Below are 15,995 nucleotides of genomic sequence, written 5' to 3' on the forward strand. Positions count from 1 at the left end.
TTGGGAATATGATACCGAGTTTTGCTGATCAAAACGCGTCATAGCTTGCCTTGGTCTTCCGCCGTGTTTCGGTTCCTCCTCCATGCCCTGGATCATGCGGACTCGAGCTTGAGCAGATAAGTTGCACTCATGGAAAACCATTGGGACATACAATTGTGATGAAGTGAAAATCTCAAGTTCGCTGACGCATTGTGTAATTCTATGTATCTATATACCCATATCTGCTCATAAACCCTCCATATTCCCCCAGCTACTGGACCTTGGTCAGTATCGCTCCGCCCATCACACACCTTGTACGCCCCGTCTACTCAGGAGGCGTGTCATCCACACCGTCCGGCACCTCATCAAACGTCACCTTGCCGCCCAGATCACCACACTGCTTGGCCACCAGACAGTGGTTCATAGCCATGACCAGTGCCTTGAGCTGATTCCCGCGCACATTGTCCACCGATATCCAATTAGGATAAGAGTTGCTCGTCGTCGAAATCCAAAGCTCATGAAACAACGTCCTCCACGCAGAGCGCGCCAGCTCCGTAATGGGCCGTATGGGCACTGCCGCCCCGAGGCCCTGCTGCGTCAAGAGCCATTCCGTGATGTGGATCGGGCTCTGCGGCACCGGACGAGTCTTGCGATACTCGCTGACCTGGTGCTGGACCATGTGGTCGATCTGGTCGGTGTTGGTCCAGGGGTGGTGCATTGGGAAGATGGCGCCCGTGACGTAGCCCTCGGTGCTGCCGGGGAACAGGTCGCCGTCCATCTTGCGCCAACTGTCGTCGAAGTTGACAATGACGGCAGAGGTCTTGTTGCCGATGAACTCGCCCAGCTCCAACTTGGAGAGGTCCCAGCCCTCGCCGAGTACGTGGATGCGGTTCTCCAGCGCCTTGAATTCTTCGTAGAGCGCCACGCGGTCGACTTGATCGAGAGCGTGATAGTCGCGCTCGGCGTTCCAGCCTTGGGAGCCATGGACGTCCCAGATGATGAGCTCGCCGGGATTCTGGCGGTTAAAGTCATTGACAATCTGGATCATGTCTTTGAGAGAGGTTCCCATGACGCCGTGGAAAAGATCGAGAATGCGGGTCCCGTGAATCTCGCGATAACCGTCTTTTGTTCGCAAGGGCCTGAAGTCAAGAACTCGGATGCCACCGTCGCCGAGCTGGTCGTTGAGTTGCACCGTCTGTGTCTGGGCATTGGCCGGTGTTGCGAGGCCGACCTTCTTGAAGTGTCCCCACAGACCGGAGTGGTGAGATCTCGGGAGGACAATCTCCCGGAGAGGCTTCTTCTCAAGCTGGGGGAGCAGAGTCTGCATCCAGCCGATGGGCGGGTCGTTGGTGATGAACTCGCCCTCCTTGCCGGCGAGGATGAAAGCCGAGCCGCCAGGGTACATGTTGATGCCAAGGTTGTGTACGCTGCCCTTGGCGTTGTTGATCGAGGCCAGTTCGCCGCGGTACTCGACTTTGAGGAAGCTGGAGCCCTTGTTGTTGAACTTGATCATGAAAGACATGGGCTCCGAGGTACCTCTGAGGGCGTACTCCACCTCCGCAGCAGAGTCGGCCCAGTTTCCGGCTCCGTGTGTTGGCTGGATGAGGATGGAGATTGATTCTCCAGGATAGATGAACTGGGGCATATCTTGCTCCCACTGGGGCATCTGGTATTGGTGAATGTATGTCTTGGCCCATATGTAGGGGCTGCCGTTTACGAGCGCCAGATATGTCTCGTCAATGTGTTGAGGATCTGCTGCAGGCGATGATCTCTCAAATTCTTTCATCTCAAGCAAGCTCGAGTTGTCTGTGGCAAACTCTCCTTCCTCGTGAAGGATGAGTTTTGGAGAAGTTGGTTCCTCGTCGCCGGGTAAAGGCGCCCCTGAAGCCAGGGAATCGAGACCGAGAACAAAAAGACCAAAGAGGTCGCGAAACCGACACATGGTGATTGTATTTTGATTGAATTTTTTTTTTAAATATTGACCAGATGGTATGAGCTTAGAGAAGGTTGACCGTACGGAACAGAATTGGAGAAGTTTGGAAGGAGATTGAGAGCAGATGAGTCTGGAGGACATGGACGAGGATGAAAGCAGGGAAGATACAGGTTTTATACGAGGGCAAAGTAAACAGAGCAGACAAGCCTCGGCGCCGCCATTGTTCTCTTTTGGTATCAAGTGTTGGCCTAGTCTTTGAAGTTTGAAGTGAACTCACGTTGTGTAGAGCCTTGTTAGTGATAGTGTGTCTTTTGACTTTGGTGGACGAGGATGGAATAGGTATAGGTGTAGCTTGAGGACCGGTTGCGCGGCAACTGGCCATGGTGTTATACAAAAGAGGCTTTCGAGGCTTTAGGGTCTTGATACTGATCATTCAAGCCAAGAGGCGAGATGAGAGGATGGGGAGTCTGTTGAGAGAGTAGAGCAGAGAAGCGGACGGGGAGTTGAGGTGAAATATCTTAACGAGGAATACACCAAGACTTTGGATTTAGTTATGGACTGTCATTCAAATGGACTGTCATTGAAGAAGACTGTGTCAGTTCATCGATGATTTAGCAAGCATTTGTTGTCGTGTACTTCGTAGTTCTTTGTAACCCTCAACCTGATAACTTGCATTGGTGGCTCTGAATGTAGTGATGGTCCGAAAAAGATGTCAGCAACACTTGGGCTCTTTTGTGTTCCGGAACATGCCCGCATGCATCCTCGGTTGTACCAAGTGAATTCACAAGTGAATAGATCATGCATTTCATAAGTCACAAAAAGATTTTGTCTGGGTATCTGTAGAGTTTGAGGCTGTGTCGGAGAGTGCCATACAATACCCAGTTGTAAAGGTGGGCATCATCTGTCCTCAGAGCAGCACATTACCTTTTTCGGCACCCAAACTAACAAGTTCAGATATACTTCTAATCAGATCAAGTGGCTGAAGAGCCATGCTGATACAGTACAAGCCAGTCAACAGTAACAATGCCACCAGAAGAAGCCTCAACGCCTTTCCTCTCAAGAAGCCTTTATGCAAGAAGCCGTCTAACGGCCGTCCCTCCCGGCTTTGTCCCCATCCTAATCCCGCCGCCCCACGACCCAACTAGCCCTTGTCCGCGAAGAAGCGCAGAGATTGGTTCGGATTTTGCCTCTTTGCTGTCGAACAAAGTGCCTTGCAGCTTATCGTTGGCAGAAGATGGTGGGAACGGACCCAGGTTTGAACGGCTCGCGCGTGCCGAGCGACGAGGATGGCGAAAAAGATGCTTTGGGTAGCATCATCACTTTTTTTTTTCGGGGGATCTGCAGGTCTTTTTCTTCCGTTTTGTTTCTTCTTTCTTTCTATTGTTTCTTCTGGTCATCATTCCACCTATCCTTCGTTTCTTCGAAGATCTGGTTTCTCAAAAGGGTACCAGTCTGACTTGAGAGATAATCTTGCGCCATCTCCCCCCTCTTATACGCATCACGACGATCGATAATCGCCGAGAGTGACATTTTGATTTCACCGCCCACTTTTTTTTCATTCCGTTTCTATCATCTTTGTGTGTTTCGAGGCCGCGTGACCTCGTAGACTTGGGAATAGATGAGGCACGACAGATCTGATAGCGACGAAGATGAGTCCGGCGACGAGCGGGCCATCGACACTCGGCTTGGAGACGTTGTAGAAGGTGGTTCAGTGAGCAGTCGAGCGGAAGACGATGCTGAGGGTGATGGCGCTCTTTCATTACGGGCCTCCGACGACCGGGACGATAGCAAGAGACCCGTCGCATGGAGCGAACTTCCTCGGAAAGACCAGCTTTTTATCATCACCATGGCGCGGATGAGCGAACCGCTTGTTCAGACTTCATTACAGGTGAGACTGGAATTGGTCGTCAAGCTTGTAGCAACTTGACAATCAATCACAAAACCCCTCTCCAAGCTTTCAAATCATTCATTTCATAGCATAGACTTACACTGATCCTTAACCGAAAAGGCCTACATGTTCTACCAGCTCAAGTGGTTCAACCCGTCTCTCCCCGACTCGACAATCTCCAGCCAGGCGGGCGTCCTGCACGCCAGCTTCACGGCAGCCCAGTTTCTCACGGCGATGCTCTGGGGCCGCATCGCGGATTCGAAGCGGTTTGGACGGAAGACGGTCTTGCTTATCGGGTTGCTGGGAACGAGCGTGTCGTGTCTGGGTTTTGGCTTCTCGACGACGTTCTGGCAGGCGTTGCTGTTCCGGACGATTGGGGGCGCGACAAACGGGAATATCGGCGTGATGAGGACCATGTAAGTCTTTCACCTGTTCCTTCACCTCTTCCTTCACCTTCTCTTGAGCACCTTCCAAGACCTACCAAGGATTCTGTACATGCATGGTTGAGTGGCATACTGACTAACCTTCAACTCCAGGATCAGCGAAATCATCCGCGAAAAGAAATACCAGCCCCGGGCATTCCTCCTCCTCCCCATGACCTTCAACATCGGCGTCATCATCGGCCCCATCCTCGGCGGCATCCTCTCGGACCCGGCCGGCAGCTACCCGTCCCTCTTCGGCAACATTGACTTCTTCGTCAAGTTCCCCTACGCGGCGCCCAACATCGTCAGCTTCTTCTTCCTCTTGTCGGCCGCTATTGCAGTCTGGCTAGGTCTGGAGGAGACGCTGGACGCGCTGAGAGACGGGCCGCCTGACCTGGGCACCAGGCTGGGCAAGAGGCTGGTTGTCAAGTATAGGAAGAGGTTTGGGACGACGCCCGAGGCAGAGGGGTATTCGGCTGTGCCGGCGTCGGACGTGGAGTTGCGAGGGGGTGAAGGGCCGACGACGACGACGGCGAAGAAGTCGACCAAGAGATACACGCAGAGATTGCCGTTCCGACGTATCTTTACTCGCAACGTCCTCGTGACGCTGGTTGCGCAGTTCTTCCTCACGTTCCACGTCGGGACGTTCAACTCGCTCTGGTTCGTCTTCCTCTCAACACCGACCTCGGACAGAGAAGTCCATCTGCCGTTCTGGTTCACCGGCGGCGTCGGTCTGCAGCCGCGATCGGTGGGCATGGCCATGGCCATCCTGGGCTTCATCGGCATCAACATGCAGCTCTTCCTCTACCCCAACATCTCCGCCCGCCTGGGCACCATCAGGTCATGGCGGCTCTTCCTGCTCTTCTTCCCGGTGGCGTACTTCCTCGTGCCGTATCTCTCCGTCGTGCCGAGCACCACACCGCCTCCTGCCGCCAAGACGGGGCCGCTGATATGGATTGCCATCTGCTGCGTGCTCTTCTTCCAGGTGACGGGGCGGACGTTTGCGCTGCCGAGCCAGGTCATTCTCGTCAACAACTGCTCGCCGCATCCCAGTGTGCTGGGAACGGTCCACGGGCTGGGCCAGAGCGTGAGCAGTGCTGCTCGCACGATTGGGCCCATGGTGGGAGGCGTTGTGTATGGGTTTGGGCTGAACAAGGGGATTATCGGGCTTGTTTGGTGGGGGCTGAGCAGTGTTGCCATTTGTGCGTGCTTGACGAGCTTGGTGGTGAAGGAGGGTGACGGGCATGAGATTTGGCTTGAGGGGGATGAGGAGGAGGAGGGGATGAGTATCCGTAGATAGAGCTTATGATACCACGAGGATCAATGATTGTCAGGAGTTTAGCTTGCTTGGTATATGGACATGATGGACAGTGTCCCTTGGAAGAAATATAGCAATGTTTGACGAACGGAGCCGTGTCATCTCTCATTAACAGTCTCGTTTCTGGGGACGCCTGCTATAGACTTTTGTAGCTTTGGCACTTTTCTTATGCATGTCCTGTAATAAGTTACATGAGGTAGTGTCTGTAAAGCAAGAGTTCGCCAAAGTCATCCCCTGGGAGGAGTTGGGCGTGGCTCAACAAGCCAGAGAGTGTCCCATACCGGAAAGACATGGTATTACTTGACATGGCCATGGTAGCAAATAGAAAAGCTAAACTCACAAACGCCTTCTTCTTCGATTGTTGGGAAGAAGACTGACACAGCCCTGAGGTGGCTCAAGTCCTAGTGCCTACCTATAAGAGGTAAGTCTCCGGCAAAGAGAAGCTCGCGAGACTGAAGCTCGAAAGCCAACAGCCCCTTGCGGGTTCGGCGTGGCTGAACAAGCTTAATTCTGGCCAACAAGATTCAGCCATCTACAGACAGAGTAAATACTCATGCATGTCTACCGGCGTAGCGAAGTTGGTCTTTTACATGTCCACAAAAGGGCAGTGAATTCCTCTCCGTAGAAAGCTTCAAGTCTCCCCCATCCAAAACTACTCAACAGACGAGACAAACAACCAGTTCCACAACTCTTGGGAAGAAATTATACAAGAGAGAGGGAAAAAAAAAAAAAAAAAACAGAAAGAGAACTCCTTTATTAACTTGTCCCTACCATCAGCCATAATGGACGACATCAAACTCATGGTGCTGATCATATGGATCGTCGTAGAAGCGCTTCTCTATCTATGGCAAGTTTTCCTTTCCTCTGTCGTTCCACTCAAACATTGTCGGAGCACGTTGTTGCTAAATACCGATTCATCGTCTAGCGTTTGTTATATTCTGGCTAGATTCTCCATCGATGTGGAGGTCTACTGGGATTAAGCCTTCTTCCAAGGCATGATGACGAGGGCGGTGGAACAAGTCTCCGTTATGAGGCGTGCTTCATGAGGTTGCTTGTTAGCTGGGAACCGCATGGCCTTTTGTTTGCGTATGGCTGGTTGAGCTATGGGATGGGATACGGGACGTTAGTGCTTTGCTTGACAGTTACAGCCTTGATGTATGTTGGACATTGCGGAAACTAAATCTCAAGTGAATCGGGTAGACGTGGGATATCAGACTTCTAATAGAAGGTAATTGCGCGCAGTCATTGTCAATTTTAGTAGCTCATGCTGCTTATGAGCACCAAGTCTCTGTCACGGAGGCAGCTCCAGACACACAAACAAGAAAGCCTCCCTGCATAAGTTGCAGGCGAGGCAATGCTCATGAACACGCTCAAAGTGAGATCATGCAGCATATGCCCCGAGAATATGTTCGGAAACTTGTTATCTTATTAATTCATTAGCTATCCATTGTCCATTGTCCATTTCCGTGTTCCTCCAACGCCATATCCGCGGGCTAAACGCAGTGTCAAGTAAACTCTCTGGGTTTCTGGCTCGAGCCCAGGTTAAGGGGCTCATCTTCATAGCTACCCCGTCCGGGAGTTGCTCCCCTCCACGGGGTAACGTTCTGAAGGCCAATCTGTGCCGACGGAGCTTCGTATCCCGGGGGAGGGTCGTGAGGATACGATGGCGCAGCGGTGACGGTTGCGGTGTAGCCGGTGCTTCGCCACGGCTCTGGCTGCTGCTGCTGCTGGTAGCTGTGATTGAGGCCCTCGAAGCCCGAGGGGCCTTGCTGGCGCCGGGGCATCTGCCGCTTGGCCGCCCAGACAATGTATCCCAAGGTGCACATGACCAGGAAGAAGACGATGCCGAGAACGATGAGGGCGTACCTGCGATCGAGCGCGAAGCCAAATCCGCTGGAGGAGCAAGGTTAGTCAGTGAATAACGGGTTGTGCAGGTGGGAGAAAGCTTACATGTAGCCGTTGACCGCGCCAAGGGTCATGACAATTCTGCCGTTCCAGAGGTGAATCTTGCCAAACGTTGTGGGCTTCTTGGTCTTTCTCCACTTGAGATGATGCAGAATGCCCATGGCCAATTGGACAAACATGAGGAGAATGACGATGAAGCCAAGGACCTGGTGAAGCGAGTGAAAGCCGCGGGACTAGAAGTAGTGATGATGTCAGTGAAAAGACGGGAGATGGAAGAGTGTCCAATGTGTATGCTTACCCGTTGGTAGTGAAAGCTCGCCAGGATACCAAAGGCAAAGCCTCCGAGGACAAGACCGAGGGCAAACGTCTGGTTGAACTTGTGAAACTTGGCCAGCTTCTCCGTTCTGATGAGAATCGCGCCGATGGGAAGGAGTAGCATGAAGCTAAAGACCATGAACGCTGCGTGAGCTGCTGCTTTCCAGTCGAACTTGCCGGTCGAATGGCTATTGAGCGTGGTGCCTTCGGCCACAGAGTCCTCGGTAAGGACAGGCAAGTCGGCGCGGCCCTGGGTCCTCTTCATGTCGATGGTGAAAGTGCCGTACTCGCTGTGCATCTTGAGGTTTGCATCCGGTTCGTCGTCGCTGAAGCTCTCCTTGGGGCCCAGGGCATAGACGGCCTGCTGGTTCGGGGACGACACATCAATGTAACCCTTGGAGGTGCCGCCCGCGGGCCAGCTTCGACAGTGCTCGTTGCAAACGGCGTTGAACATCATGTAGCCGTCCTTGACGCCGGTGCCGTCAAGAACCTCGAACTTGAGGTCGGGGTAGTATTTGGGCTCGTAGTTGCCGTAGGCCAGACGCGGGGAGAAGGTGACGTTGTCGCGATTGTTCTTGCTGCGGTAGAGGATGAGGAAGAGGGCGCCGGGCATGTCGTCGCTGCCGAGGCCAACGGCGCCCCAGGAGCGCTTAGTGGACACGCGCAGGCTGAAGTAGACGTCTGTGTTGCCGTTGTCGGGGACGGTGAAGGCGAAGGCGAGGCTGTTGTCGGGCGAGATGAAGGTGGACTGGCCCGTGGGGTTGTTGGCGTCGTCGGCGCGGGTCGACGCCGTGAGGGCTGCTGGGAGGAGGGATGCTGTCAGTATATGATGTAGCAGCGAGCTTGAAAGAAGAAGAGGAGGAGGAGGAGGCCTCACCAGCAGCCGTCAGCGCGGCGCGCCACAGGTTTCTGAGCAGCATCGTGGTTGTTGCCGGAGAGAAGAAGGTGGTGGTGGTGTGGTGTCGCGACGATTCTGCACTTGCGAGGAATCGCGATCTTATAGAAGAAGAGGAGAGCACATGAAGATAAACGGCAAAGTCACCGCGCTGCCGGTAAGGATGATGCGCCTCTCCCGCGTCTATGAGAGAGAAGAGTCGGCTGAAGAGTCCAACGTTGTTTTGGAGAGGATTTGGCGAGGTGGTTGGTGTGCTGTCTCGCAGCTGGTGGTGCGACCTGGACTGCTCGCTGGTGCTGTGCTCAGAGGGCTCCCGTCAACTGTTCAAGCTCTGTTTGCGTGCTGTATCTGCCCTGTATCTCTAGGTGCCCTGTAAAGTCTCCAGGGCTGCCCTGCTGGATGCCCGATAAGGTGCAGGATGGCGGCAGATGCAGCTGGAGCTCTCCATGTGTCGCATCCACTGGGCTGAGGCTGGATTGCCAATTGGAAACAGTTGAGGTACCGGTACCTGCAGCCGATGCAGCCACTGCGCCGACTCCCTTGTAGGTGCTACCTGTTCTAGTTACTCATGTACCCCATCTTTGCTTCTGTTCAGCTGCCCCCCCTCCCCTGTCAGCACTTTCATGTACGGGTAATTTCACGTCCAAGTTCACATGCTCCTCTGGGGATTTGAAGCAATTGAGCAGCCGTTCCATCTCACGTTCGATGTAACCTCAGTAAACTGATGCATCATTTGCGCCAGAGTTTCTCGTCTCATGCAGAATTGATTCCTCTCAAGTCAATAAAGGCACTTGTGCAAGCTCACCTGGGCACTCATTTACATTAGGAATGTACAAGTACTATCAGAGCACTCACGAACTCCCATCAAAGAGCTCCCTGCCAGCCACGCGCAATGATCCAAAAAAGTGCGGAGGCGGTTTGATTGACGAGGACGCTCGGCTCACGATTGGCTCACCCCTGCTGCAGCGCGATGCCTGTTGAGGCAGTCATTATGAATCTCATTTGAATGCTCGTGCCGTCACTTGCAAGGATGCGATGAGTCTTGGTGGAGTCGCATGAAAAAAAGTGTCCAGCCAATGCCGCGCAGATCTTTGAAATCAATGAGTCTACGCGACGACATCCTGGAATGAGCATCAAGCGAGACTTTAAAGAGGCGACAGAGAATTGCGAAGCTCTGTCAGTATCTACCAGTTGAATCAGATTCAGTAAGCAGGCCTATATGTAGAATTGACATCTTCTCAGTGAAGCTTGTTTATGAACCCGTGAAACGCCTGCCCACACAACATATACCTAGTAAGTACAGGCCCAGTGAAGCAATCCGCATCGCAGCGCCGTCGCAAAACAACATGGATCCCACACACAAAGAGAGCGAGCCATGACATACAAAATCAAATGCAAAGCCATTCATATCTTCTCAGTCCGCCACCGCTCAAACCTCTCCAGCCCATACGACACAATCATCGTCGCTTGGCAAAACTCATCCACGTCCGCTACCCTGGCACTGGAAAACAGCTGATCCCCCTCAATACAGCGGATGCCGTTGACGGCATTCTCCTGGTAATGCTTCATCCAAGCAACCGGCGATGTCGCGTCCCACAGACCCGCGCCGCCGGAGAAGACGATGCCCCCCGGACACGGAGCCCAGCCCTGCTTCAGCGTCAAGTACACAGCCTCCGTGAGGGTGGCCGCCATATACGTGCGCCGGATGGACTCGGAGAATATCCACGCCTGCCACGTCGACGTGAGGGTCCCGTCTGTCCGTAGCTGCGTGTCAACCGGGCCGCTGCTCACGCGGTCGACGGGCTCCTTGTGAGAACTCGACGACAGGGCAAGCCCGGCGCTCTGCCATAGCTGTCGGGCCCACAGGGCGAGGGTGTCAATGTTCTTCTCGGCCTGGGCACGAGCGCGGATGTCGCCGTCAAAGAGCCGGATGATTTTGTATATCAAGAGAGCCTGGGTTCTCGCCAGATGGCACGCGGGGTCGAGCATGATGACGCCAAAGTCCCCGACGCCGCTGGCATGCTGGGTGTCGACCAGATTGTTGACGCGCGTCTCGATGATGCGCAGCACCGTCCTCTCCGTCGCGGGCGTCTTGGAGTGGTATGCGGCCAGGGAGGCGAATGCGTCCTGGATGTGATCCGGGAGATGAATCTTCCAGAGCTGGCGATGGATAAAGGGACAATGGCCCTCTGTAGTCCACTGCCTCAGCCACACGTGAAGCTGGTCGATGAACCACGTAAGAGCCTCATCGCTAAAGGAGATTTGCGACGGCACCGGGCCGTGCTTGTGGTCAATGTCCCACGACGACGGCGACAGAAACCAGGGATTCTGCAGAGAATCCGTCGCTGCTGGTGCTCCATGCGCAGAATGACTGACCTCCGTCTCTGTCTCCGTATGGCTCTGCTGCTGCTCACCAATCTGAGACGGCGGAGTGGGCAGCGGGTGTCTGTCCGAGGCCCCCGGCGGCACAGGAATCACCGAGACGGCGCCATCCTGCGAGAAGACGAGGTCGTACGGCGGCGCAACGCGCGGAGCGGGATAGCGGCAGACGAGCTTCTTGTCGGCGCAGCGGCGGCACGAGGGCGTCTGCTTGCTGCACTTGCGCTTGGCCCGAGTGCAGGCGATGCAGGCGAGGCGCTTTGGCGGGGCGGCATCCGTCATGACCAAGACGGGTGCGGATGCGGATGCGGATGCGGATGCGCGACAAGAAGGTTCTCGCTACTACTACGAGGACGATGCGAGGGAGGGAATCCAAGGGGGGGAACAAGAACCATCTTTTTGTGGCTGGCAGGCGTCAGAGGATCTGAGGCTCATCAGATAACCGTCTTATTCCCTCGGCTGACCGGGGCCTCTCTGGACGGCGATTTGTCATGATCCGCCCGCTGTCGGCGGGTTTCCTTCCGCCGGGTGGAGCCGGCCTCCGGGGCTCGACGGCGTCTCATAGGCCGGTCCGGCGGCAACTTTTCCGTCGCGCGACGGCGGCCGCCCGTCTTATACAGCCCCAGCCCTCCGCTTTGGCTGTCTTAGATAGGCTTCCGTATGTTGTGAGAGGCGGATGGAGAACGTGGCTGGATCTGAGACTGATTAATCGAGGTGGGTTTGCTTTGCAATTCTCCGCTGGCTTGGTGGGCGGACTTGGGAGATGATCATGTGCAGAGCAAGCTGGAGAAACACCGCTTGTGGGTTGTTGGAGCACTCTGGATGGCGAGGATCGAACGATGAACTCCGACGCAGATCCAGACGAGCGAGTATAAAGAGGAGGACCAAGGACCGAAAAGAACGACAACTCATCCGATAACATCACCAGTCACCAATCTTAGTCGTATACCAACCGACTCAACAAAGAAAATCACATTTGATAACAACACTTCCAGCAATCATGAGCCTCCCGTCCCTCAAGCAGTACCACCGCAAGCCCTACGAGGCCATCTCCCCCTCCCGCCCCGAGCTCTCCCAAGCAGGCAAGACCGTCCTCGTCACCGGCGGCAACTCTGGCATTGGCTACGCCATCGCCCGCAACTTCATCAAGGCCGGCGCCAAGCGCGTCATCATTCTCGGTCGTCGCCCCGACGTTGTGAAAGCTGCTACCGAGAAGCTCGCTCAAGAGGCAAAGGACTTTGGCTCTTCCACGGTCCCTGACGGCAGAGTCTGCGACATCGCGAGCCTCGAGTCCACCGAGGCGCTTTGGTCGGCGCTCCAGAAGGAAGGCATCTATATCGACGTCTTGGTGCTTAATGCCGCGGCTGGTGGGAGAGTTGCGCCCATCCTGGAAAGTGGATTGAAGAATGTGTGGGCGGACTACGAGACCAATGTGCGCTCCTCGCTGGACTTTGCGGAGAGATTCTACAAGCAGGCTGGCAAAGGCGCAGACTCTCGCAAGGTAAAGTTACTCTTCTACATTCTCCCTGCCCCCCCGATTTTCTTCTCCCAAGCCATCTTGATTGACACTTGTCAAGTTCTTGATCTACCTCTCTTCCATTGTCAGCTACATGTGGTCCACAATGGCCCCTGAGCGTCCGAGCTACGGCCTGACCAAGAACGCCGGCACCGCCTTGGTCCAGCAGATTGCCAGGGAAACCAATGTCAACGACATGCAGGTCGTGAGCTTCCACCCGGGCGGTGTCCTCACAGACATGGCTCGCGCCGCGGGTGCCAGAGAAGATCTTGGTATTCCTTTCGACGATGGTATGCTTTCACTGCTAGTCCCCCCTGTTGGTCACACCTTGGAGAGCGCTAACGCTGCGTCTGTAGAAAATCTGCCGGGTCAGTTTGCCGTTTGGGCTGCGAGCCGAGAGGCGGAGCATCTCCACGGCCGATTCGTCTGGGCCAACTGGGATGTTGATGAGGTCAAGGCCGTCCTGGGCAAGCAGATTGCGCAAGAACCCAACTTTCTAAAGGTTGGAATCGAGGGCTTGTCCGAGAACCTGCCGAACCCAATGATTCCTCCGGAGATGTTGGAGAAGCTTTTGCAGTTCCAGAAGGGCGCCCAAGAGAAAAAGTAATTAGGCCCTCGGTCACTCTAGGAACCTATGAACTTGTCTACATATTTGCAACATACCTCAGCACCTATAGACAGTCTACATTCAATGTTAGCAACGCTCCTCTTTTATACTTACCGGGATTACTAGCTACAAAACGCAACTTCGCTGTCTGATACCATACTAGATGGTTGAGTACGAAACACTTGTCTTCATCTTCATCTATCTATCTATTTAGATCTATTCTCCTTCACCCAGCCACTCACTCCGAGTCCGAAGTTGTCGAGTCTGAAGATTCCGACGCCGCATCATCCTCCTCCGGCTTATCATCCTCCGTCTCCTCAAACTCCGGCCCCAACTCATCAAACGTGTGATCGGGGAGATGAATCAAGTCCCTGTGAACATGGCACTTCCAACAAAGATCAAAGTCCAAGCACTCATTACAGTGATAGCAGAAGCCGAAGATTTTCTGGCATCCAACATGTTAGCACAAGCAAGCCCTTTGAACACTCCCCAGAAACAGTGACCAAACGAGAAAGGGGTGATACTCACAGCACGGCAGCTATCGCATGTTTCTCCTCGAGGATTTCCCTTCTTGGACTTGTCCTCATCAGACTCCTCTTCCAAACCAGACTTGTTCTTGTCTTTATCCTTTTCATCCGCGGTATCGAGACCGTGCTTCAGCAGCTGAATCACCTCGTCGCTCGCACCATGGAATCTCGCAATCTTCAAGGGCGTCCACTTCTGCCTTCCAACAGACACTCTCACTAATCGGTTGACGCCGTTCTTGAGCAAGGCTTTCATCACCTCGATCTGCTCTTGTGGCTCGCCAGCAACGTCCTGGTGAAGCCAGTTGCCCACACCGCGAGCCGCCCAGCAAAGCGGCGTCCAGCCATCAATGTCTGGCTCGTCAACGGCCTTCTTGTCCGGCAGCAGCGATATAATCTTCTCGACGGCCTGCAACCTCCCCGGCTGCACTGCCCAATGCAGTGCCGTCCGTCCAGTGAAGTCCTTCACGCCGACGTCGCCCCCTGCGTTGAGGATGACCTCGAGGATGTCGATGCCGTGGAAGGCAGCGGAGTGAACTGGCATGCGACCAAACGGATCTCTGATATCCACAACTGCTCCCTTGTCGAGGAACAACTTGACGATATCCGGCGTCGCCGCGCAAGCGGCAGCATTAAGAGCATTGCCGTTGAGGCCGCCCTCTACCGTCACGTCTGCCCCATGATCGAGCAGATACTCGACCATCTTGTCGACCATGCGATCAGATTCGGTTACAAACGCCATACACGCTGCCTGCAGCGGCGTTCCGGCGATTCCATGGGTGACGACTTGGTTCACATTGGCCCCGTTCTCGACAAGGTACTTGAGGACGTCAAAACAAGAATATCGGCAAGCTTGGTGAATGGCAGCACCGTCACACCGGGAGCCGAGGTGGATGTCTGCTCCGCGCTTCAGCAAGTACTGGACGCGCTCTAGCATGCCACGGTAGGCGGCTATTGTGAGAGGAGTGTCGCCCCTCTTCGTGTCCTGGAGATTGATGTCTGCTCCGGCATTGACCAAGCGCTTAACGTGGTATTCTGATACATCAAACTTGTGAAGAGGCGCATACCCCTCGCTGTCCCGCTGGTTCAAGTCGATCTTCAACGGATACTCTAAAAGAACAGGGAGCGTCTCCGACAGAGCAGCCTGGTGTATGAGCGGCACACCGTCCACGGCTACGTGCTTCAGGTTGGCCCCGTGCTCTGCCAAAACTCGGATTGTGTCTTTGGCGTTTTCCACGACGGCAAAGTATACAGATGTCCGCCCTTCGCTGGCGTCATCTTCATTGTATGTCTCCTCTATTTCAGCGCCATGCTCCAGGAGCAGCTCTGCAGTTTCGCTGTGGTTGAACCATGCAGCATACATGAGGCAGCTGAACCCCCCCTTATTGCTCCTGTTCGGATCGGCCCCCTTTTCGAGCAGCATCTTGACAGTCTCGGGATCCGGGACGGCGTAATACAGAGGCGTCAAGTTGTCCGTGCTCACTTCGTTGACGTTGGCGCCCTTCTCTACTAACAGCTTGGCCAGTTCTGCTTCACTATCACGTGTTGCCGCGTATAATGCTGACTGGTTCTGCGCATCCAGAAGGTTGACGTCCGCACCGTGGTCGAGGAGTCGCTCGACAAAGTCCATCTTCCGGCTGCCGTTGCAGGCATGGATCAATACGGGCGTTCCAGTAGCGTCCTTTGCGTTCACATCGGCATTGTGCTCAAGCAGAAAGTCGAAAACCTCCATCTGCTTCTCTTGTGCTTCGGCGTCCGTCACTTCGAAGTCCGTCATGACCTGAGTCAGGATCGGAGGCTCAATCAAGGGACTGTTGGGATCTGCACCGCTTTCAATGAGCATTTTGCAGATGTTGAGATGGCCTTTTACTGCCGCATATCGCAAAGCAGTGCCGTACGTGGAGGGGCCGGGAAGATTTGGGTTGGCCCCCTTGTCGAGAAGAAGCTTGACGCATTTCTCGTAGCCATCGTCAATAGCCGCGACGAGAGGCGACCACTTCTCTTGCGGGTCGTCCATCTTGATGCCCATGTGAGGATCCGCCCCCATGTCCAGCAAGAGCTTGACGACGTCGTGATGTCCCCATATGCATCCAAAGTAGAGCGTCGTGAAGCCATCCTCGTCCTTGATCTCAATATCAATCTTGCCCTCTTCCACCAAGATCTTGGCAATCTCCGCATGGCCTTGCCCGGCCACATGGTGGATAACAGTCCTGTCCCAACGATGGCGGGTTTCCACATTTGCATTGTGCTTGAGTAGAGTGCGGACTACCCCGGCATGGTTGTTCCGAGCTGCTTGGGAGAGCGGCGTTGCCTT

The 15,995-nt window shown here is 54.5% G+C and overlaps 6 protein-coding genes across 6 annotated transcripts; 2 read left to right on the forward strand and 4 right to left on the reverse strand.

Moving 5' to 3' along the window:
• Positions 1-304: 304 nt before the first annotated feature.
• Positions 305-1,921, reverse strand: TRIREDRAFT_108577 (uncharacterized protein; the record flags this gene model as incomplete). The annotated part of the gene is made up of 1 exon (XM_006966370.1): positions 305-1,921. One exon carries the CDS (start codon positions 1,919-1,921, stop codon positions 305-307), a length of 1,617 nt encoding a protein of 538 aa, XP_006966432.1.
• A 1,786-nt stretch (positions 1,922-3,707) lies between these two features.
• Positions 3,708-5,498, forward strand: TRIREDRAFT_26642 (uncharacterized protein; the record flags this gene model as incomplete). The annotated part of the gene is made up of 3 exons (XM_006966162.1): positions 3,708-3,800; positions 3,921-4,216; positions 4,337-5,498. Coding segments are annotated over 3 exons (1,551 nt in total), but the record flags the coding sequence as incomplete, so codon positions are not given.
• A 1,547-nt stretch (positions 5,499-7,045) lies between these two features.
• TRIREDRAFT_79109 (uncharacterized protein) lies at positions 7,046-8,837 on the reverse strand (the record flags this gene model as incomplete). Its single annotated transcript, XM_006966371.1, has 4 exons — positions 8,638-8,837; positions 7,744-8,558; positions 7,491-7,678; positions 7,046-7,433 (listed from the first exon to the last, which is right to left on the reverse strand). The coding sequence occupies exons 1-4, from the start codon at positions 8,678-8,680 to the stop codon at positions 7,046-7,048; spliced, it is 1,434 nt and encodes a 477-aa protein (XP_006966433.1). The 5' UTR covers positions 8,681-8,837.
• Positions 8,838-10,059: 1,222 nt separating this feature from the next.
• Positions 10,060-11,316, reverse strand: TRIREDRAFT_108580 (uncharacterized protein; the record flags this gene model as incomplete). Its single annotated transcript, XM_006966372.1, has 2 exons — positions 10,060-10,983; positions 11,032-11,316. The coding sequence occupies 2 exons, from the start codon at positions 11,314-11,316 to the stop codon at positions 10,060-10,062; spliced, it is 1,209 nt and encodes a 402-aa protein (XP_006966434.1).
• A 718-nt stretch (positions 11,317-12,034) lies between these two features.
• Positions 12,035-13,157, forward strand: TRIREDRAFT_63435 (uncharacterized protein; the record flags this gene model as incomplete). Its single annotated transcript, XM_006966267.1, has 3 exons — positions 12,035-12,535; positions 12,612-12,840; positions 12,907-13,157. 3 exons carry the CDS (start codon positions 12,035-12,037, stop codon positions 13,155-13,157), a joined length of 981 nt encoding a protein of 326 aa, XP_006966329.1.
• Positions 13,158-14,000: 843 nt separating this feature from the next.
• TRIREDRAFT_63687 (uncharacterized protein) lies at positions 14,001-15,311 on the reverse strand (the record flags this gene model as incomplete). Its single annotated transcript, XM_006966373.1, has 3 exons — positions 14,001-14,339; positions 14,466-14,762; positions 15,165-15,311. Coding segments are annotated over 3 exons (783 nt in total), but the record flags the coding sequence as incomplete, so codon positions are not given.
• Positions 15,312-15,995: the final 684 nt, after the last annotated feature.

The sequence above is a fragment of the Trichoderma reesei genome (assembly GCF_000167675.1).
Source record: "Trichoderma reesei QM6a unplaced genomic scaffold TRIREscaffold_12, whole genome shotgun sequence".
In the NCBI taxonomy this organism is placed as follows: domain Eukaryota; kingdom Fungi; phylum Ascomycota; class Sordariomycetes; order Hypocreales; family Hypocreaceae; genus Trichoderma; species Trichoderma reesei.